At 51.0% G+C, this 13,520-nt stretch overlaps 1 protein-coding gene across 1 annotated transcript in view; it reads right to left on the bottom strand.

The window, feature by feature from the left end:
• Positions 1–1,310: 1,310 nt before the first annotated feature.
• ercc4 (excision repair cross-complementation group 4) overlaps positions 1,311–13,520 on the bottom strand; it is a 12,885-nt gene continuing 675 nt past the window's right edge. Inside the window, exons 3-17 of the mRNA XM_076169687.1 lie at positions 12,934–13,375; positions 8,905–10,535; positions 8,549–8,807; positions 7,335–7,938; positions 5,419–5,596; positions 5,155–5,335; positions 4,858–5,053; positions 4,529–4,736; positions 4,266–4,446; positions 3,988–4,113; positions 3,666–3,770; positions 2,998–3,565; positions 2,825–2,917; positions 2,631–2,743; positions 1,311–2,527 (exon numbers count right to left, since the gene is read on the bottom strand). Coding sequence (XP_076025802.1) covers positions 1,770–2,527; positions 2,631–2,743; positions 2,825–2,917; positions 2,998–3,565; positions 3,666–3,770; positions 3,988–4,113; positions 4,266–4,446; positions 4,529–4,736; positions 4,858–5,053; positions 5,155–5,335; positions 5,419–5,595 — 2,706 coding nt within the window. The 5' untranslated portion in view covers position 5,596; positions 7,335–7,938; positions 8,549–8,807; positions 8,905–10,535; positions 12,934–13,375 and the 3' untranslated portion in view covers positions 1,311–1,769. The remainder of the gene's footprint in view (positions 2,528–2,630; positions 2,744–2,824; positions 2,918–2,997; positions 3,566–3,665; positions 3,771–3,987; positions 4,114–4,265; positions 4,447–4,528; positions 4,737–4,857; positions 5,054–5,154; positions 5,336–5,418; positions 5,597–7,334; positions 7,939–8,548; positions 8,808–8,904; positions 10,536–12,933; positions 13,376–13,520) is intronic.

The raw sequence follows: 13,520 nt of genomic DNA, 5'->3' as shown, positions 1-13,520 counted from the left end.
TTGTCTCCTGAGCTGCTACATGTGAAGAGACCCAAATACTGACACACACACACACACACACACACACACACACACACACACACACACAGCTGAAGACACTGAAGACAAGTCCCCAAATGACCGAAGCACTTTAGAAATGCTATACTTTTTGAGCAGTTGAATGTAAATGTTGTTTTCTTTACAATCTCCTTTGTTGTTAACATAAAAGGTTATTTATGCTTTTCAAAAAAGCATTTTTTTATTATTATATATGTTACCTGTTATTTGTTTTTTACATTTGAGTCCACACGTTATGCTTTGTGACACAAAAGATTAATCTCAGTGGTCAGTTTTTGAACACCACAATGTATTGAATAAATTCAAATACTGTGAATACACACTTTTTGACTTTTCATTAATATTTGTTCCTATTCAGCTACACAAACATCTTGAAACCACACAAAATTGTATTGTAAATGAGAGTATACCTGAGTCCTATGTACACCATGGTAATTTATTGATATACCGCATAATGTGCTCCTTTTTGGTGTAATGGAAATGGTCACCCTACCAGGAACCCGGAACCAGTTTTGCGCGTGCGGGCGCCGGAAACGTCCGTTGCCGGCCCGCTTGCCGGTGAAAATCACGGACAACACGTTTTTGCCTTTAGAGTACTTCCGGCCACCGGGATCACTGTCCGACATAACCAGTGGGTCTGGCGCCCCCTGTAACTCCCCCTGAAACCTCTGGTTACGCTTTATTCACCTGAAACCTCTGGTTACAGGGGGGTTACAGGGGGGACGATATTTAACCCGGAACCAGTTTTGCGCGGGCGCCGGGAACGTCCGTTGCCGGCTTAAATCACGGACATCACGTTTTTGCTTTTAGGCATGTATCAGAACACACCTGGGTTTAGCTCTGATTATGTAGTGAAGTTGTGCATCATAAAGTCATCTTATTCTAGTTGTAGACGCACAATGCAGCCAGGCCGCTACCCCTCCCCCCACCTTTCACTGTAAACGGCGGGTCAGGTTCAGGACGACAGGTCATGATCTCACACTCACAGATTCAGACCAGAAGTCAAAATAATTATTAACATATTTATTTAAATGTACTTTATGTGGATTACAGTTTGGCGCCCTGCCCACTCGATGGCGCCCCGGCTGATGGATCCCTGATGTGTTCAGGTACGCCTCTCCGTGCGTCCATGTGCAGCAGCCCCCCCATCAGAGGGAGCAGGCCAGCGCCCCCCCTCCACCGGGGGTCGCCGCCGCTCGGCCCTACACAATACAGGAAGTAAACTGTTTAAAACCTGATCTGTAAATCTTGAAAAATGAGCTTGCTGACTCCCAAAAACCAACGTTCTAACCGGCTCCAGATCTCCCATGGTTACCCACAGGAGGAAACAAACAACCTGGGACACACCTGTCCATCATCATAGCTCCTCCCCTCCCCTGTCCCTCATCACAATAATGAGGTAAACAACATTACAGCTCTTAAGTGTATTTATAATTGTCACATCTTGTACAGTGCAGTGGAGCTGAAACTAAATGAAACAGAGTTTGGGGAGAACATGAATAAATAAATGTACCTTTTATTTAACATTAAATGTAAGAGATCACATTAACACACTTGAGTTCATCTTTATTCCTCTAAAACACATTTATCCCCTGAGACAGGATGGAAGAATATTAGGTATCAAAAATATCTGATAAAAATCCACAAAGTTGCTGAAAGACAATAGAAGTTATTCTGTACATAAACACCATGTGATGACATCATTCACACAGTCAGAAGGCCGGCTGCTTCCGTTTCCATTTGCTCTTCATCGCCGGAGCAGGAACATCAGCAGCGTTGTGCAGGAAACCGTAGAGCAGCTTGGCGTTGCTGGCGCTCTCCAGTATTTCTGCGAGCTTCTCCTGGCTGAGTTTGGCGAGATCGGCCAGGCTGCCAGCGTTTCTGATCAGAGCCCGGTAATTTTTGGAATTGACTCCAGGCATTTTTAACAGGAAGTCATAAGGCCCTGGGTTGTACAGGTCTGCTGATTCGGCCACCGTGTCCGACTCGCAGGTGATCGCCTGGGCCGCCGCTGCGTCCGGTTCAGCCCGGCCTTGTTTCAGTTCCACGAAGACCTCGGCCGTGGCGTGGGGGGAGGGGCACCAGAGGATGCGGAGCCTGGGGAAGTGCAGGGTGAGCAGGGTGAGCTTTGACGTGATGTCGTTGGACGACATTTCCTGTTTGAAATCTGAGCGAGCGATTAAAGAAAAGGGCTTGGCCGGGTCGAACTCGATGAGCAGCACGGGTTTCTTGTAGTAGCGCGTCATGGAAACGCACTGGGTGTAGAGCCGGCCGCTCTGCAGCGAACCAATCAGATCGCTGACGCTCTTGCGCTCTACGCAGGTGTCAGGGGTCAAGATGTAGTCGCCAACTTCTAAGGTGACCGGCTTGATGTCCAACCCGCGGCGGTGGAGCATCGACGGCAGCTCGCTACGGAACTCACGCATGTCCACGATGACGCAGGAAGGCTCTTTGGGCTGCTCCTGGCCTCCTGGGGATTGGGAAGAACGTCGTCAATAAAAGAACAAAACCAAACGCAGAAGGATGTAAACATGAACCCAGCAGGCAGAACTCCTGACTGAACCTTGACTCGCCTGCTTTGCGGGTGTTGGTGGTGGCGTTGGCGGGCTCTAAACTTCTAGCGAGGTCCAGGTTGGTGTCTTCTCTCCCCTCCCGCTCCTCTGGGATGACCATGGTGGCCTTCTCCCTGCAGAGCGACACAGAGCGGTGAGAGAGTGTCACAGACGGACACATGCTGTAACTTTACTCCACAGAGGGAGCGTCTGACCTGATCAGGTGTTCAAAGGCTCTCTTCTCCTTCGCCAGCGTGGTCAGGTACTTCTGTTCCTCCGTCGAGCCTCCGTAGATGAGGAAGTACACCCTGGGAGGAAGAGGGTGATGTCATCCTGAGTTTAACCACAGAACCCACCGTCACTAAGCAACGATTTCACCTTCACGCACCTCAGTGGCGTCCCCGGGCGACACGCTTTGTAGATCTCCAGCTGGCGGACGAAGCTGAGCTGAGCGTCGTACAGAACCACGAAACTGGGCTCCACCTCGTGCAGAACCCGGGTCAGGCTGTGGGGGTCGGTGCAGCCCTGCAGCGGGTGGATGACGGTCAGCGGCTCCTTCAGGACGCCATAGTAAGCGTCTGACGGTAAATCCAAATCCAGCTGTTCCTCCTCCTCCTCCCCCTCCACCTCCTCTTCATCTTCCAGCATCAGGTCGTCCTCGTCTCCGCTGCTGCCGCCCATCCTGTCGTCTTCCTCTCTCCCCATCATCTGAGTCAGGGTCAGGGACGCTCGGCTTTGACCCTTGGCGGTCGGCTTCTTTGCCGGCTTCTTTCCCTTCGTCGACTTGCCGGGGCGATTCTTGGCCCAGTGGCGCTCGACCGCAGCGGCGCCGGCGGGATTCCGCTTCCCGACGGTGCGGGCGTAGAGCCGGGTCAGCAGACAGTCGGCTCCCTTCCTGATGAACTGCTGCAGCTGAGCACAAGTCCTGTCGTCACTGGCACAGATCAACACACGACCTGCAGACACACACACGCACACACACACACACACACACAACACTGATGTAAACACAAAGTAAACTCTAAAACGACAGAGAAGCTAAAGCGCCGGTCTGACCTGGTTTGTGTTCGGAGCTCTTGTTTTCCTTCTCGATCTCCTGCAGCACCTCGGTCAGAGCCGCCCACTTTGGGCTCTTCTCCAGAACCAGCTCACGCTTCATCTCTGCAACACACACACACACACACCAGATCACACACTACACCACAGACTGTATTCATTGAGATGTTCCTCCAGTGAGATCAGTGTAAACTCTAACAGACATGATAAAGCTCACATCTCTGACACAGAACACAGAGGGGTTCTAACAAGGAGCCGGCCCACTTTGAGAGGGTAGAATATGAACACGCACACACACACAGTTGAGTCGTGTGTGTGTTACCTGAGGCTGGCTTGGGTTTCTCCGCTTCTCCTCCCACTTTGAGTCTCTTCTTGCTCTCGGGGATGCGATACACTCGGCTCCTGGCGTTTACAAACATGGAGGTGCTGGAGTCCAGGAAGAGCCACCCTGATGGAGCCCGCAACCAGGAGGAAGGAGGAAGGAGATGAAAGGAGCAGGAAGTTAACTTTGACCTTCCCTGTTGTTCCACAAAACTATCATAATATACAAGTGGAAGGAGAAATTCAGGCTGAGCAGAGAGTTTGTTTGGTTCTCCTCACCTGAGCTGGAGCCAAAGGCCTTCTGGCTGGAGCTCAGCGACTCCAGCAGGTTGAGGAAGGTCACACAGTCGTACTGGGTGAGATTCACCAAAAGAACCCTCAGCATCTTCAGGTCCTGGACCAGAGCTTTGGTGGTGGAACCCAGCTGGTGCCACAGGGGGTCCAGGTAGTGGCGGATGGTCTGGACGGGAGCGAGAGGAAGGTAAGCCTGACTGAACGACCCTGCGTGGAACACACTGATGATCTGTGACATCATGACCGACCTTATCGAAGGCGCTGCCCAGGGCGTTCTCCATGGAGAGGTCCTCCGCCTCCAGGGTGGGGTTGTAGCGCTTCAGCTCCTTCAGGCAGGCACTGATGATGTCCAGGATGGCGCTCTGGACGGCCCTCATCGCTGGCGTCAGCGACACATGGAGCTCCACCACCTCGGGTTTGTGCCTCTCCAGCACCGTGTTCACAGACGCCTGGAACCTGAGGAGCCAAGCAGGCAGAGGGTAAAGAAAGAGGAGGAGGAGGACTTGATTCTTCAAATCTCTCTCATCGCTTTTGAGCGGTGGCCTGACTCCTCCCTGTTGCCGTGGTAACGTCCTACCTGGGCCACAGGTAGAGCTTCTTGACGAAGAGGTTCCTCATCACGCGCTCCACCTGGCAGAAGCCCGAGGAGAAAGCCGTGGCCTTGTCGGTGAAGGCCTTGATGAAGCCCGTCTTGTTCTTCTGTCTGTACAGGCGGAGGATGAAGGCCTCCTGACTGGACGAGGTGACCTTATGGGCGCGGTACACCAGGATGCCTGAGGGGGGCAGCAGAGAGACATAAACATGAGTCTGGACCTTTGTTATTGTTGTCACTGAGTGTAATGTGCGATGTGGCGTTCAGGGACAGTCGGCTGACCTGATATGAGATGAGCCGGTATTCGATCGGTGAGGAAATCCACCACCAGGATCCTGCTGGTGACGAACTGGACCCCTCCCTCGGTGTAAACGTTGTAGCGGTCGGTGCCCTGGACGGCGCTGGTCACCGTCCTGGGCAGGTGCGTCACACCCTCCACCCGCAGCCGCTCCGTGAAGAACTCCTGATAAACACATGGGAAACATTGGATTCTATCGGTTAACATGTTCCGCTACAAAGCAGCCGTGAAGGCGCCGCGGTCGTCACCTGTTCCGCCACGGAGGTGTTGAGCAGGAGCACCAGGCTGTCCTGCTCCGAGTAAACCCGCATGAAGTGCAGCAGGACGCGGTCCAGTCCCATCCCCTCCGCCGCCACCAGCAGCCCGTCGCAGCCGAACAGACTGAGGAACATCTCGGTCTCATACTCCAGCAGAGGCCCCGCCATGCTGGAGCGCCGAAAACACAAACAAAGAACCTAATTGTCTTTAAAAGTCAAATAAATCCTAGCGACAAAGCCGCAGCGGCCATGACAGTCTTTGTTTTGGAGCGGCACATCCGGTCACGTGACATTGAAAATCAGTATTTGTGTAACAAAGACTATCGGCGCCCTCTAGTGGTCCCGGAGTAGTACAACAGGTACACAACTGTGATTTAAACCACATTAAAATGAAAATATGCTACGTTTCTAATAACTTTTCCACTAAAATTTCCACTCACACATTATGGTGAGAGACTATGGTGGATTTGTCTGTCTCACCATATTTACACACAGTAATGATGATCTGATTAAAAATACAAAAATAAACATGTTTAAGAAATGAAACGATTGAAAATGAAGTTAATTTCATGTTTTATTGTTGGTTGTATATAATTCTTTAAGGACTCACACAGTCACTGTTCAACACACAGTGCTGCAGTTGCTGTGTGTTTAGAGAACGACACAACACTGATTTAATCTGCCGGGGGAAGAGAATTTCCTTTAGTTCCCTTATGTGGAATATAGGAAGGATGAGGAGTGATGTAGGGAACAGAGAGAAATGTAGAGAGATAGGGGTTGAGCGAGAGGGAGAGGGAGGGAGTGGAGTAGAGAGAGAGCAGCAGAGTCTGGAGCTAACATCAAAGGTGACCCTGGAGGAGGAGGAGGAACAGAGCGGCTGATAGAAGAGAATATGATGGAGGGAAGCCCAGCATGAAAGATAAATAAGAATGAATCTCAGCGTGAAGGTGAGACCAGGGCCAAGATCTCTCATCCCACATCAAGTCCAAGAGAAGGAGGGAAGACAAAGTTTGTGATCATGTGAGAACACATTGGAGTTTCTCTGATCATTCTGTTTACATTATGGATCTGATTTCATCTATTATTATTTCCTGTATATATATATATATTTCCTTCTAGATTCTGATGTTATCATTCATACATTTACATATATGAAAGCTCACAGACCTGCAGACTGAAGGGTTTGAATTAAAAAGCGCTGCACTGCCACACAACGACCTACAGAGGGCAGCAGAGAACCGTTTAGAAATTCACAAATCTTACGGGAGCGAATTGTCTCTCTCTCTCTCTCTCCCTCTCTCCCTCTACTGATCTGTGTCCATCCAGCCTCTCCAGCAGCTTGGTGCTGAGATGAAAACATGATGCAGGCGTTGTGGTGGGTTGGTGACACCACAGCAGGAGAGAAAGCTCTAAACATGGACTGATTCAGCCGTTATTACACTTTTATTGGACAGGAGATTGAATCAAATGATCCATACGTCGCACGCGTGCAGGAGAGCGCCGGAGCCACTCGCACGCCTCGCTCTGCACCAGGCGAGATGATCGAACGTTGCGTTTGCCTGCTGATGCTGTTGTGCATCCTGATGTCATTATGGACGGTGTGGAGCGACTGAACGAGCGGAGAACAGCTTGAAATTGATGGCAGGCTGCAGGGTAAAATAAGATGAGATATTTAACTCTGCTGCTGACTGTAGTGGAGAGAGAGGGGGAGAGAGAGGGAGAGGGAGAGAGAGAGAGAGAGAGAGAGAGAGAGCTAAACAGCTCAAGGGCATTTACATCCCTCCAAACCTCATTAGAGAAGAGAGAAGCAGCAGGGTTTGTTGTAAATGGAGGGTTAAGCCTGAGAGCCACTTCAAGCTTCACACACGCGACCGCAACTCAGGGAAACATTGATCAGCTTCACTCACTTTCCCCTCGTAAAACTGCAACGGCTCCTTAAGGCAGGAGAAGGAGGCGACCAGGCGCCTTCAAGCTGCTCTACCACACCGCCAACATGTAGAGAAGCAAGTAGAAGAAGAGACAAGAGGGTCAGGCTCAGTTCCTCTGTGGTAAACGGTCTCCGGTCGCTCCTCTGATCCCAGACTTCCTCTCCTGCCGCCCTCACACTGACGCTGTCGTCATGAGCCGGACGCAGAACAAAGACGTCGTCTCTTTGTGAGTCTGAGAAAGACAAACTTTTCCTCCTGCTCCCCTTCACACGTGCATTTTCCACATACCGGCGAGTGAGTGCCTGTGTGAATGGAGCTTATGTCACTGTACAAGAGTGTGTAATGGAGGTAATGGAGCAAGATTGCACCTCATGCCGCACGGAACAACTCGGGGTCAAATCCTGAAAAGTATGACTCACCCAAAGCCTTTTAGCGCTGAAAGGAGCTACAAATTTAGAAAATTGTCAGACGCGGAGCTCAGAACACGGCGGCCGCAGGGGCGACGTGAGCGACGTTTCAGTCCGACGTGACCCCCTCGCCGCTCCTGAGCCGCCCAGGAGCCGCCAACGCAGATTGGAGGTGGCTGGGAAAGGAGAGAGAGAGAGAGAGAGGCACAACTTGAGATTATTACAGAACGCACTGGGAGGGCTGAGATATAGATGAGGAGGAGGAGGAGGAGGAGGGGGAGGAGGAGGAGGAGCGTTTGGGTCAAGCAGCCCCAGTCAAGCAGCCGGCGTAATGACACACAGAGGTAATTTCTGTGTTTATGTAATGGCGAAGCAGGATACCGAAAGATCAGAGACCGACTTTAGCCAGGGCTGCTATTTGCATAAATTATCGCAGCGAAAACCAGAAGAAGGAAAGACGAAGCAGAGAGGAAGAGCCTGGTGAAGACAAGGCAGGGATGACAAGGAGAAGTGGAGAGGAAATGCGGGGGGGGGGGGGCATTGTAGTGGGTGAATGTATGGCTTTCATACGAGGCGTGAACACGAGGCGCCGCCGCCTGTCACGTCCGCTTAAGCAGACGTGCGGTGACGGCAAACGCCGATCAAGAGGAGGGCAGCGTGGCATTTAGAGAGGAAGACGAGGGAGAGAGAGAGAGAGAGAAGAGGCGCAGAGGAGGAGAAACTGAGAGAGACAATAACAAGAAGTGAAGGAGTGAGACAAAGAGAGAGACAAACAAACGGGCCCACCTGGACGCCCGGGCTCGCTCGCCCAAAGGCCGGATTTGTCAAACGGGCAGAGATTACATGAATAATTGAAGGCGGCTGGCAGGCTGCAGGTCTGGATGAGGCGTCAGCAGGTGACAGAGGAGGGGAGGGCAGACACACACTCAGGGCAAAATGGCTGTGTGTGTGTGTGTGTGTGTGTGTGTGTGTGTGTGCCAGTGTGTCAAACAGAGAGGAGGATTGTCTGGTCGGAGACGATTCAAGTTGCCTCCGTCTCTGTTGCCTGAGCGAGAAGAAGATTGGAAGAAGAAGAAGTGGACTGAGTCAGACTGCGAGCACAGAGAAACTTCCCATGATGCCGTCTGACAATCAATACTCACCCCATCCTCAAATCTGTCTGTGTGTCTCCTGAATACACTCCTGCGTTGCGTCTAACACGGTCAGGCCCAAAGCCCAGATGGAGCTGCAGACCAGGCTCCATGTTTACGTCTCACCTTCATCTCACTGCAGACAGAGGAATACCCACAATGCAAAGGGCCCTACCGAGCATCCATTAGTATGTCAATCAGTCCGTCTGATGAGAGATTACAGGGAACTCTGACTGTTGTCGTGGCGTTTGCATCAATAGGATGAAGGTCGTGTTGCAGTCGTCCTCTTCCTCAGTCCCTTACGTCCTGAACCGCTCAGATCGGAGGCTCGTTATCAACCAGCTGATCTGAGAGAATCAACGCCGCACTTCCTGGAGGAGCAGCAGAGATGAAGGAGGAGACTCAGAGGCTGAGGGGGGTGAGGGAGGTCGTGGAGGTCATGAGGGGCCGGCCTCCACTTCACATTAACAGCGTCCTCCACAGGGACGCGTTTGAAAGTGACAGTATGCTGCGTTTTGCCTTGAGGCACAGAGCCGCGTTCTTCCTCCTCCTCCTCCTCCTCGCTCGGTCAAGATCCCACGGCGGCACTTGTCACTCATCACTTGTCAATCACGGCTGGTCACGCATCTCAATGAGCCGTCTACCTTGAGGAGGCGCCGGTGCTGAGCCTTGAAACGTTTCTCTGCAAAGATGAGCGCCGGCGTCTCAGCACAGGGGGATTGTGGGTAAGCGTGACTCAAGAACCACAAAGACTCAGGTTTACCAAGAGAAGTGTCCAAATCAACAAAGGAGACATTATTCTCCGTCTGTTTAGCCATTAGAGAGTCGGGTGTGTGTTTGACGTGTGTGTGTGTGTGTGTGTGTGTGTGTGTATAATCAACTGAGAGGCTTAGACGCCACATTTGCTGATCAACCAATCACCTACAGTATAATGAAGCCCAAATAGTTCTTCACTTGTTTTATGTGTTTTATGAAAAGCTTCCCTGATACCATAGCAACGCCTCCATCGGTGCAAACGCCATGGTAACAGGCATTTATGAATGAGGGAGCGATGCTGCATGGTGCAAATATCACCAATGATGGAAAAATACAAGCAACCAGGTGAGAAGACGCAGAGATGAAACCTTCTACTTCAGCGTTTGTGTTCCTGATGTTCTGAGCGGCGGCAGCGGCGGCGTGCAGCATCACAGCAGCATCCAGGGCCCAGAGACGCCGCAGGGTCAGCAGATGGGATAATTAGATGTACAGGAGCGCGTGAGCCGGGGCTAACGAGCGGAACGCGGGGATGACTGACAGCTCCGCCCGTGATGTGTTTGATCAGCTGGGGGTCCCACAGGGGCCCGGGATCTGATGGAGCACATCTGAGGAAACGTTTGACCCATCAGCTCAGCTATCAGACGAGCCGGACGCTGATGGATGAAGCTCGCGTGTGAAAGCAGGAGCACACACACACACACACACACACATAAACACACGCACACGCACGCTTACCGGGGGGCTGTCAAGAGTGTGAAGCAGGGAATCAAAGGCAGAGAGGGATTTTGATCCACCGCCGTTTCTGCATAATTCCTCCTAATCCAAACAGGAAGACAACAGCACAGGAAGTTGGTCTAATGGAGGAGGCGATGAAAGCCAAGGATCTCCTGTGTGGGAACAGATATCTGGATTAATTAGCCATGTTGTGTGTGTGTGTGTGTGTGTGGGTCTTTTCTTTACATGTGTGTGCCAAAGTCTGGATAATGAAGCATGTTTAAGTGTGTGTGTGTGTTTGTTTGTTACAGTCAGAAGAAGCGTGTGTGATTGGATTTTCCCCTCTTAATCACTCCCACTGCCTTTTCTGCTTAGGCTGCTTAATTACAAGGACGGATTAAAATGTGAATGTCAACATGTTAAAGACACGCCAGGCGTAGAGGAGAGCCTGGGGGCATGCTGCGTGGAGCTGACACACGTGTGTGTGTGTGTGTGTGTGTGTGTGTGTGTGTGTGCTGTACTCTTGTCAGGGCCGTAAGGCAATTTAGACAAGTTAAGGAAATCACTTTGAATGACGCTCACTCAAGTCTTCTCTCTGCTCTGACCTCTAGTGGCCATTTAACCAGTGAACCTTCCCCAGCCAATCAGTGACGAGGCTGCTTTGCATACGGTCGACGCCCATCCAGTCCTCGTCCTAACACGGAGCCAAATCTGTGTTGTTTAAAGCGAGGAAGGTGGAAAACTACAGATCCAAAGTAAAAGCAGAGGAAAGTACAAACTGAGTCTTTAGTCATGAACGTGTGTGTGTGTGTGTGTGTGTGTGTGTGTGTGTGTGTGTGTGTTAGTGTGTGTGTTAGTGTGTGTGTGTGTGCATGTTTCTGCTCGTCTTGGAGGCCGTTAAGAGGCGGGGAGGAGAGCGATTGAGCGAGAAAGCAAGTACCGCAACGTTGTGTGTGTGTGTGTCTGTGTGTGTGTGTGAGTGTGTGTGTGTGTGTGTGATGAGCCCCGGCCTCCCCGCGTCCAAACTTCATCGGCAGAGTATTAATATTTAGAATGATTGTCGCCGCTCCTCGCCTGGCTTCGCCCTGAGGCCCTCAGGCTCGCCTCCACGACGCGGCGAGCGTCGGCACCCGTCACTTTATCGTGTTCTCGCCCTGCATCTGGCCCGCTAATGTTCCCTCGCCGCTTATTGTGCCGCGAAATGGCTCCATTAGTGTGGAAGCCCTCGGTAATGCATGCAGATGGGCTCTCATGCACGAGAGCGAGTGAGCGAGGGGGGAGAGAGAGAGAGAGAGAGAGAGAGAGAGAGAGAGAGAGGGAGAGAGACAGAGACAGAGACAGAGAGAGAGAGACAACACTGACTGACAGGCGAAAAACTTCTACCTGTCTTTATCCTCTGTGTGTGTGTGTGTGTGTGTGTGTGTGTGTGTGTGTGTGTGTGTGTGTGTGTGCGCATGTAAGAATCATTTGCAAGCATGTCTATTGTGAGATGGAGTTGTAGCTATGTATGTGTGTGTATGCCTGTGTGTGTGAGTGTGTGTGTGTGTATGCCTGTGTGTGTGAGTGTGTGTGTGTGTATGCCTGTGTGTGTGTGTGTGTGTGAGTGTGTGTGTGTGTGTATGCCTGTGTGTGTGAGTGTGTGTGTGTGTATGCCTGTGTGTGAGTGTGTGTGTGTGTGTATGCCTGTGTGTGTGTGCATTCAAAGTTGGTTTGTGTTGAAATGCATGACAGATAGAAAGTGAGTGTGAGCGTTTGTGTGTGTGTGTCTGCAGGCATGCATGCACATGAATGGCAGTGAATGTGTGTGTGTGTGTGTAAGAAAGTGTACAACTGATGTGTGTTGGGTTCACAGTCTTTGTGTGTGTGTGTGTTTGTGTATGGTTTTGTGTGTTTGTGTGTGTGCGTGTATTCATAGTAGTAGTTCAGTGGCAGAAAGTGTGTGTATGGAGTATGCTTGTGTGTGTTCATAGTTGTGTAGTGATATAGAGTGTCTATGCACATGAGTGTGTGTGTGAGTGTGTGTGTGTGTGTGTGTGTGTGTGCGCATGTCTATTATTGTGTGACAGAAAGAATTCATGACAGAAAGTGTGTGTGTGTGTGTGTGTGTGTGTGTGTGTGTGTGTGTGTGAAAGAGAGTGTGTGTGTGTGTGTGTGTGTCCCTGGGGATAGCAGTGAGTTTCCAGACGTGTTTGCTTCTGTTTAGCTGTTCCACTCTGCTGCTCCTCAGGGTCTTACAGAAGCCACACACAGAGAGAGAGGAGTGTGTGGTACTGACACACACACACACACACACACACACACTGCTGGCTAAGAGAAACTTCATGTTGGTCTGAACTTTGGCTCAGTGTGAAAGTTGTGGCTAACAAGCTGGAACCTGAAGCTCCACTCTCACCTCCAATTCCATTTGGGTTTGATTTGTTACCGTGTATCGTCATGACTACACATTAATCTGCTGACTGAGCTGAATTATTATCAGTGATTGTCCTCGCTCTCTTTGCCTGATTCACAAAGTCTTAACAAAATAAAAAGGAAAACCCCTCATAGACCCCAGCCTGGTTGAAGTAAACTCACCTTCAGCCTCCTGGCTCCTCTGGCGGCCTCCACTTCACACACACACACACACACACACACACACACACACACACACACACACACACAGCGTGGGGCGGGCAGGTGGGCTGGCGGACCCTCACATCCTGAGTGCTGGTGAATAACAGCGTTCAGTCCAATTTTAGTAAGCAGGTGGCCTGGGTTTGTTGTTGGAGGTTTGAAACTGCAGAAACAATCCACAGCCTTCACTTGGAGAGAGTGGGAGGTTAGCCGGTGGCGGTGGTGTGAAGAACGGTATTGTGGGTAAATGTCAGCCGGAGCCTTCTGTTCCATATCTGACTAAGAGAAGGAAAAAAAGAGAAAAAGCCCTCCGGCTAAATCCGCCCTGCTTTCTCTGTCCAGACATCAAACCTGGGACCCCGGCTGAGGAGGAACCAGGCTGTGACAGACGGCTGCCGACGTGCTGTTGAGCAAAACGCTTTGATTCAGAGGAACACTGGCTCCTCCTACAGCTTAGTCACAACAAAACACACACTGTCTAGTTTTGAACCCTTTCTGTTATTCATGATACAATGTGTGTGTGTGTGTGTGTGTCTGTGTGTGTGTGT

This window comes from Genypterus blacodes, unplaced genomic scaffold (assembly GCF_046128005.1).
Source record: "Genypterus blacodes isolate CSIRO-AG114 ecotype Tasmania unplaced genomic scaffold, CSIRO-AGI_Gbla_v1 ptg000209l_1, whole genome shotgun sequence".
NCBI lineage: Eukaryota > Metazoa > Chordata > Actinopteri > Ophidiiformes > Ophidiidae > Genypterus > Genypterus blacodes.
The sequence above is the reverse complement of the archived record's forward strand: the minus strand, read 5'-3'. Positions and strand labels throughout refer to the sequence as shown.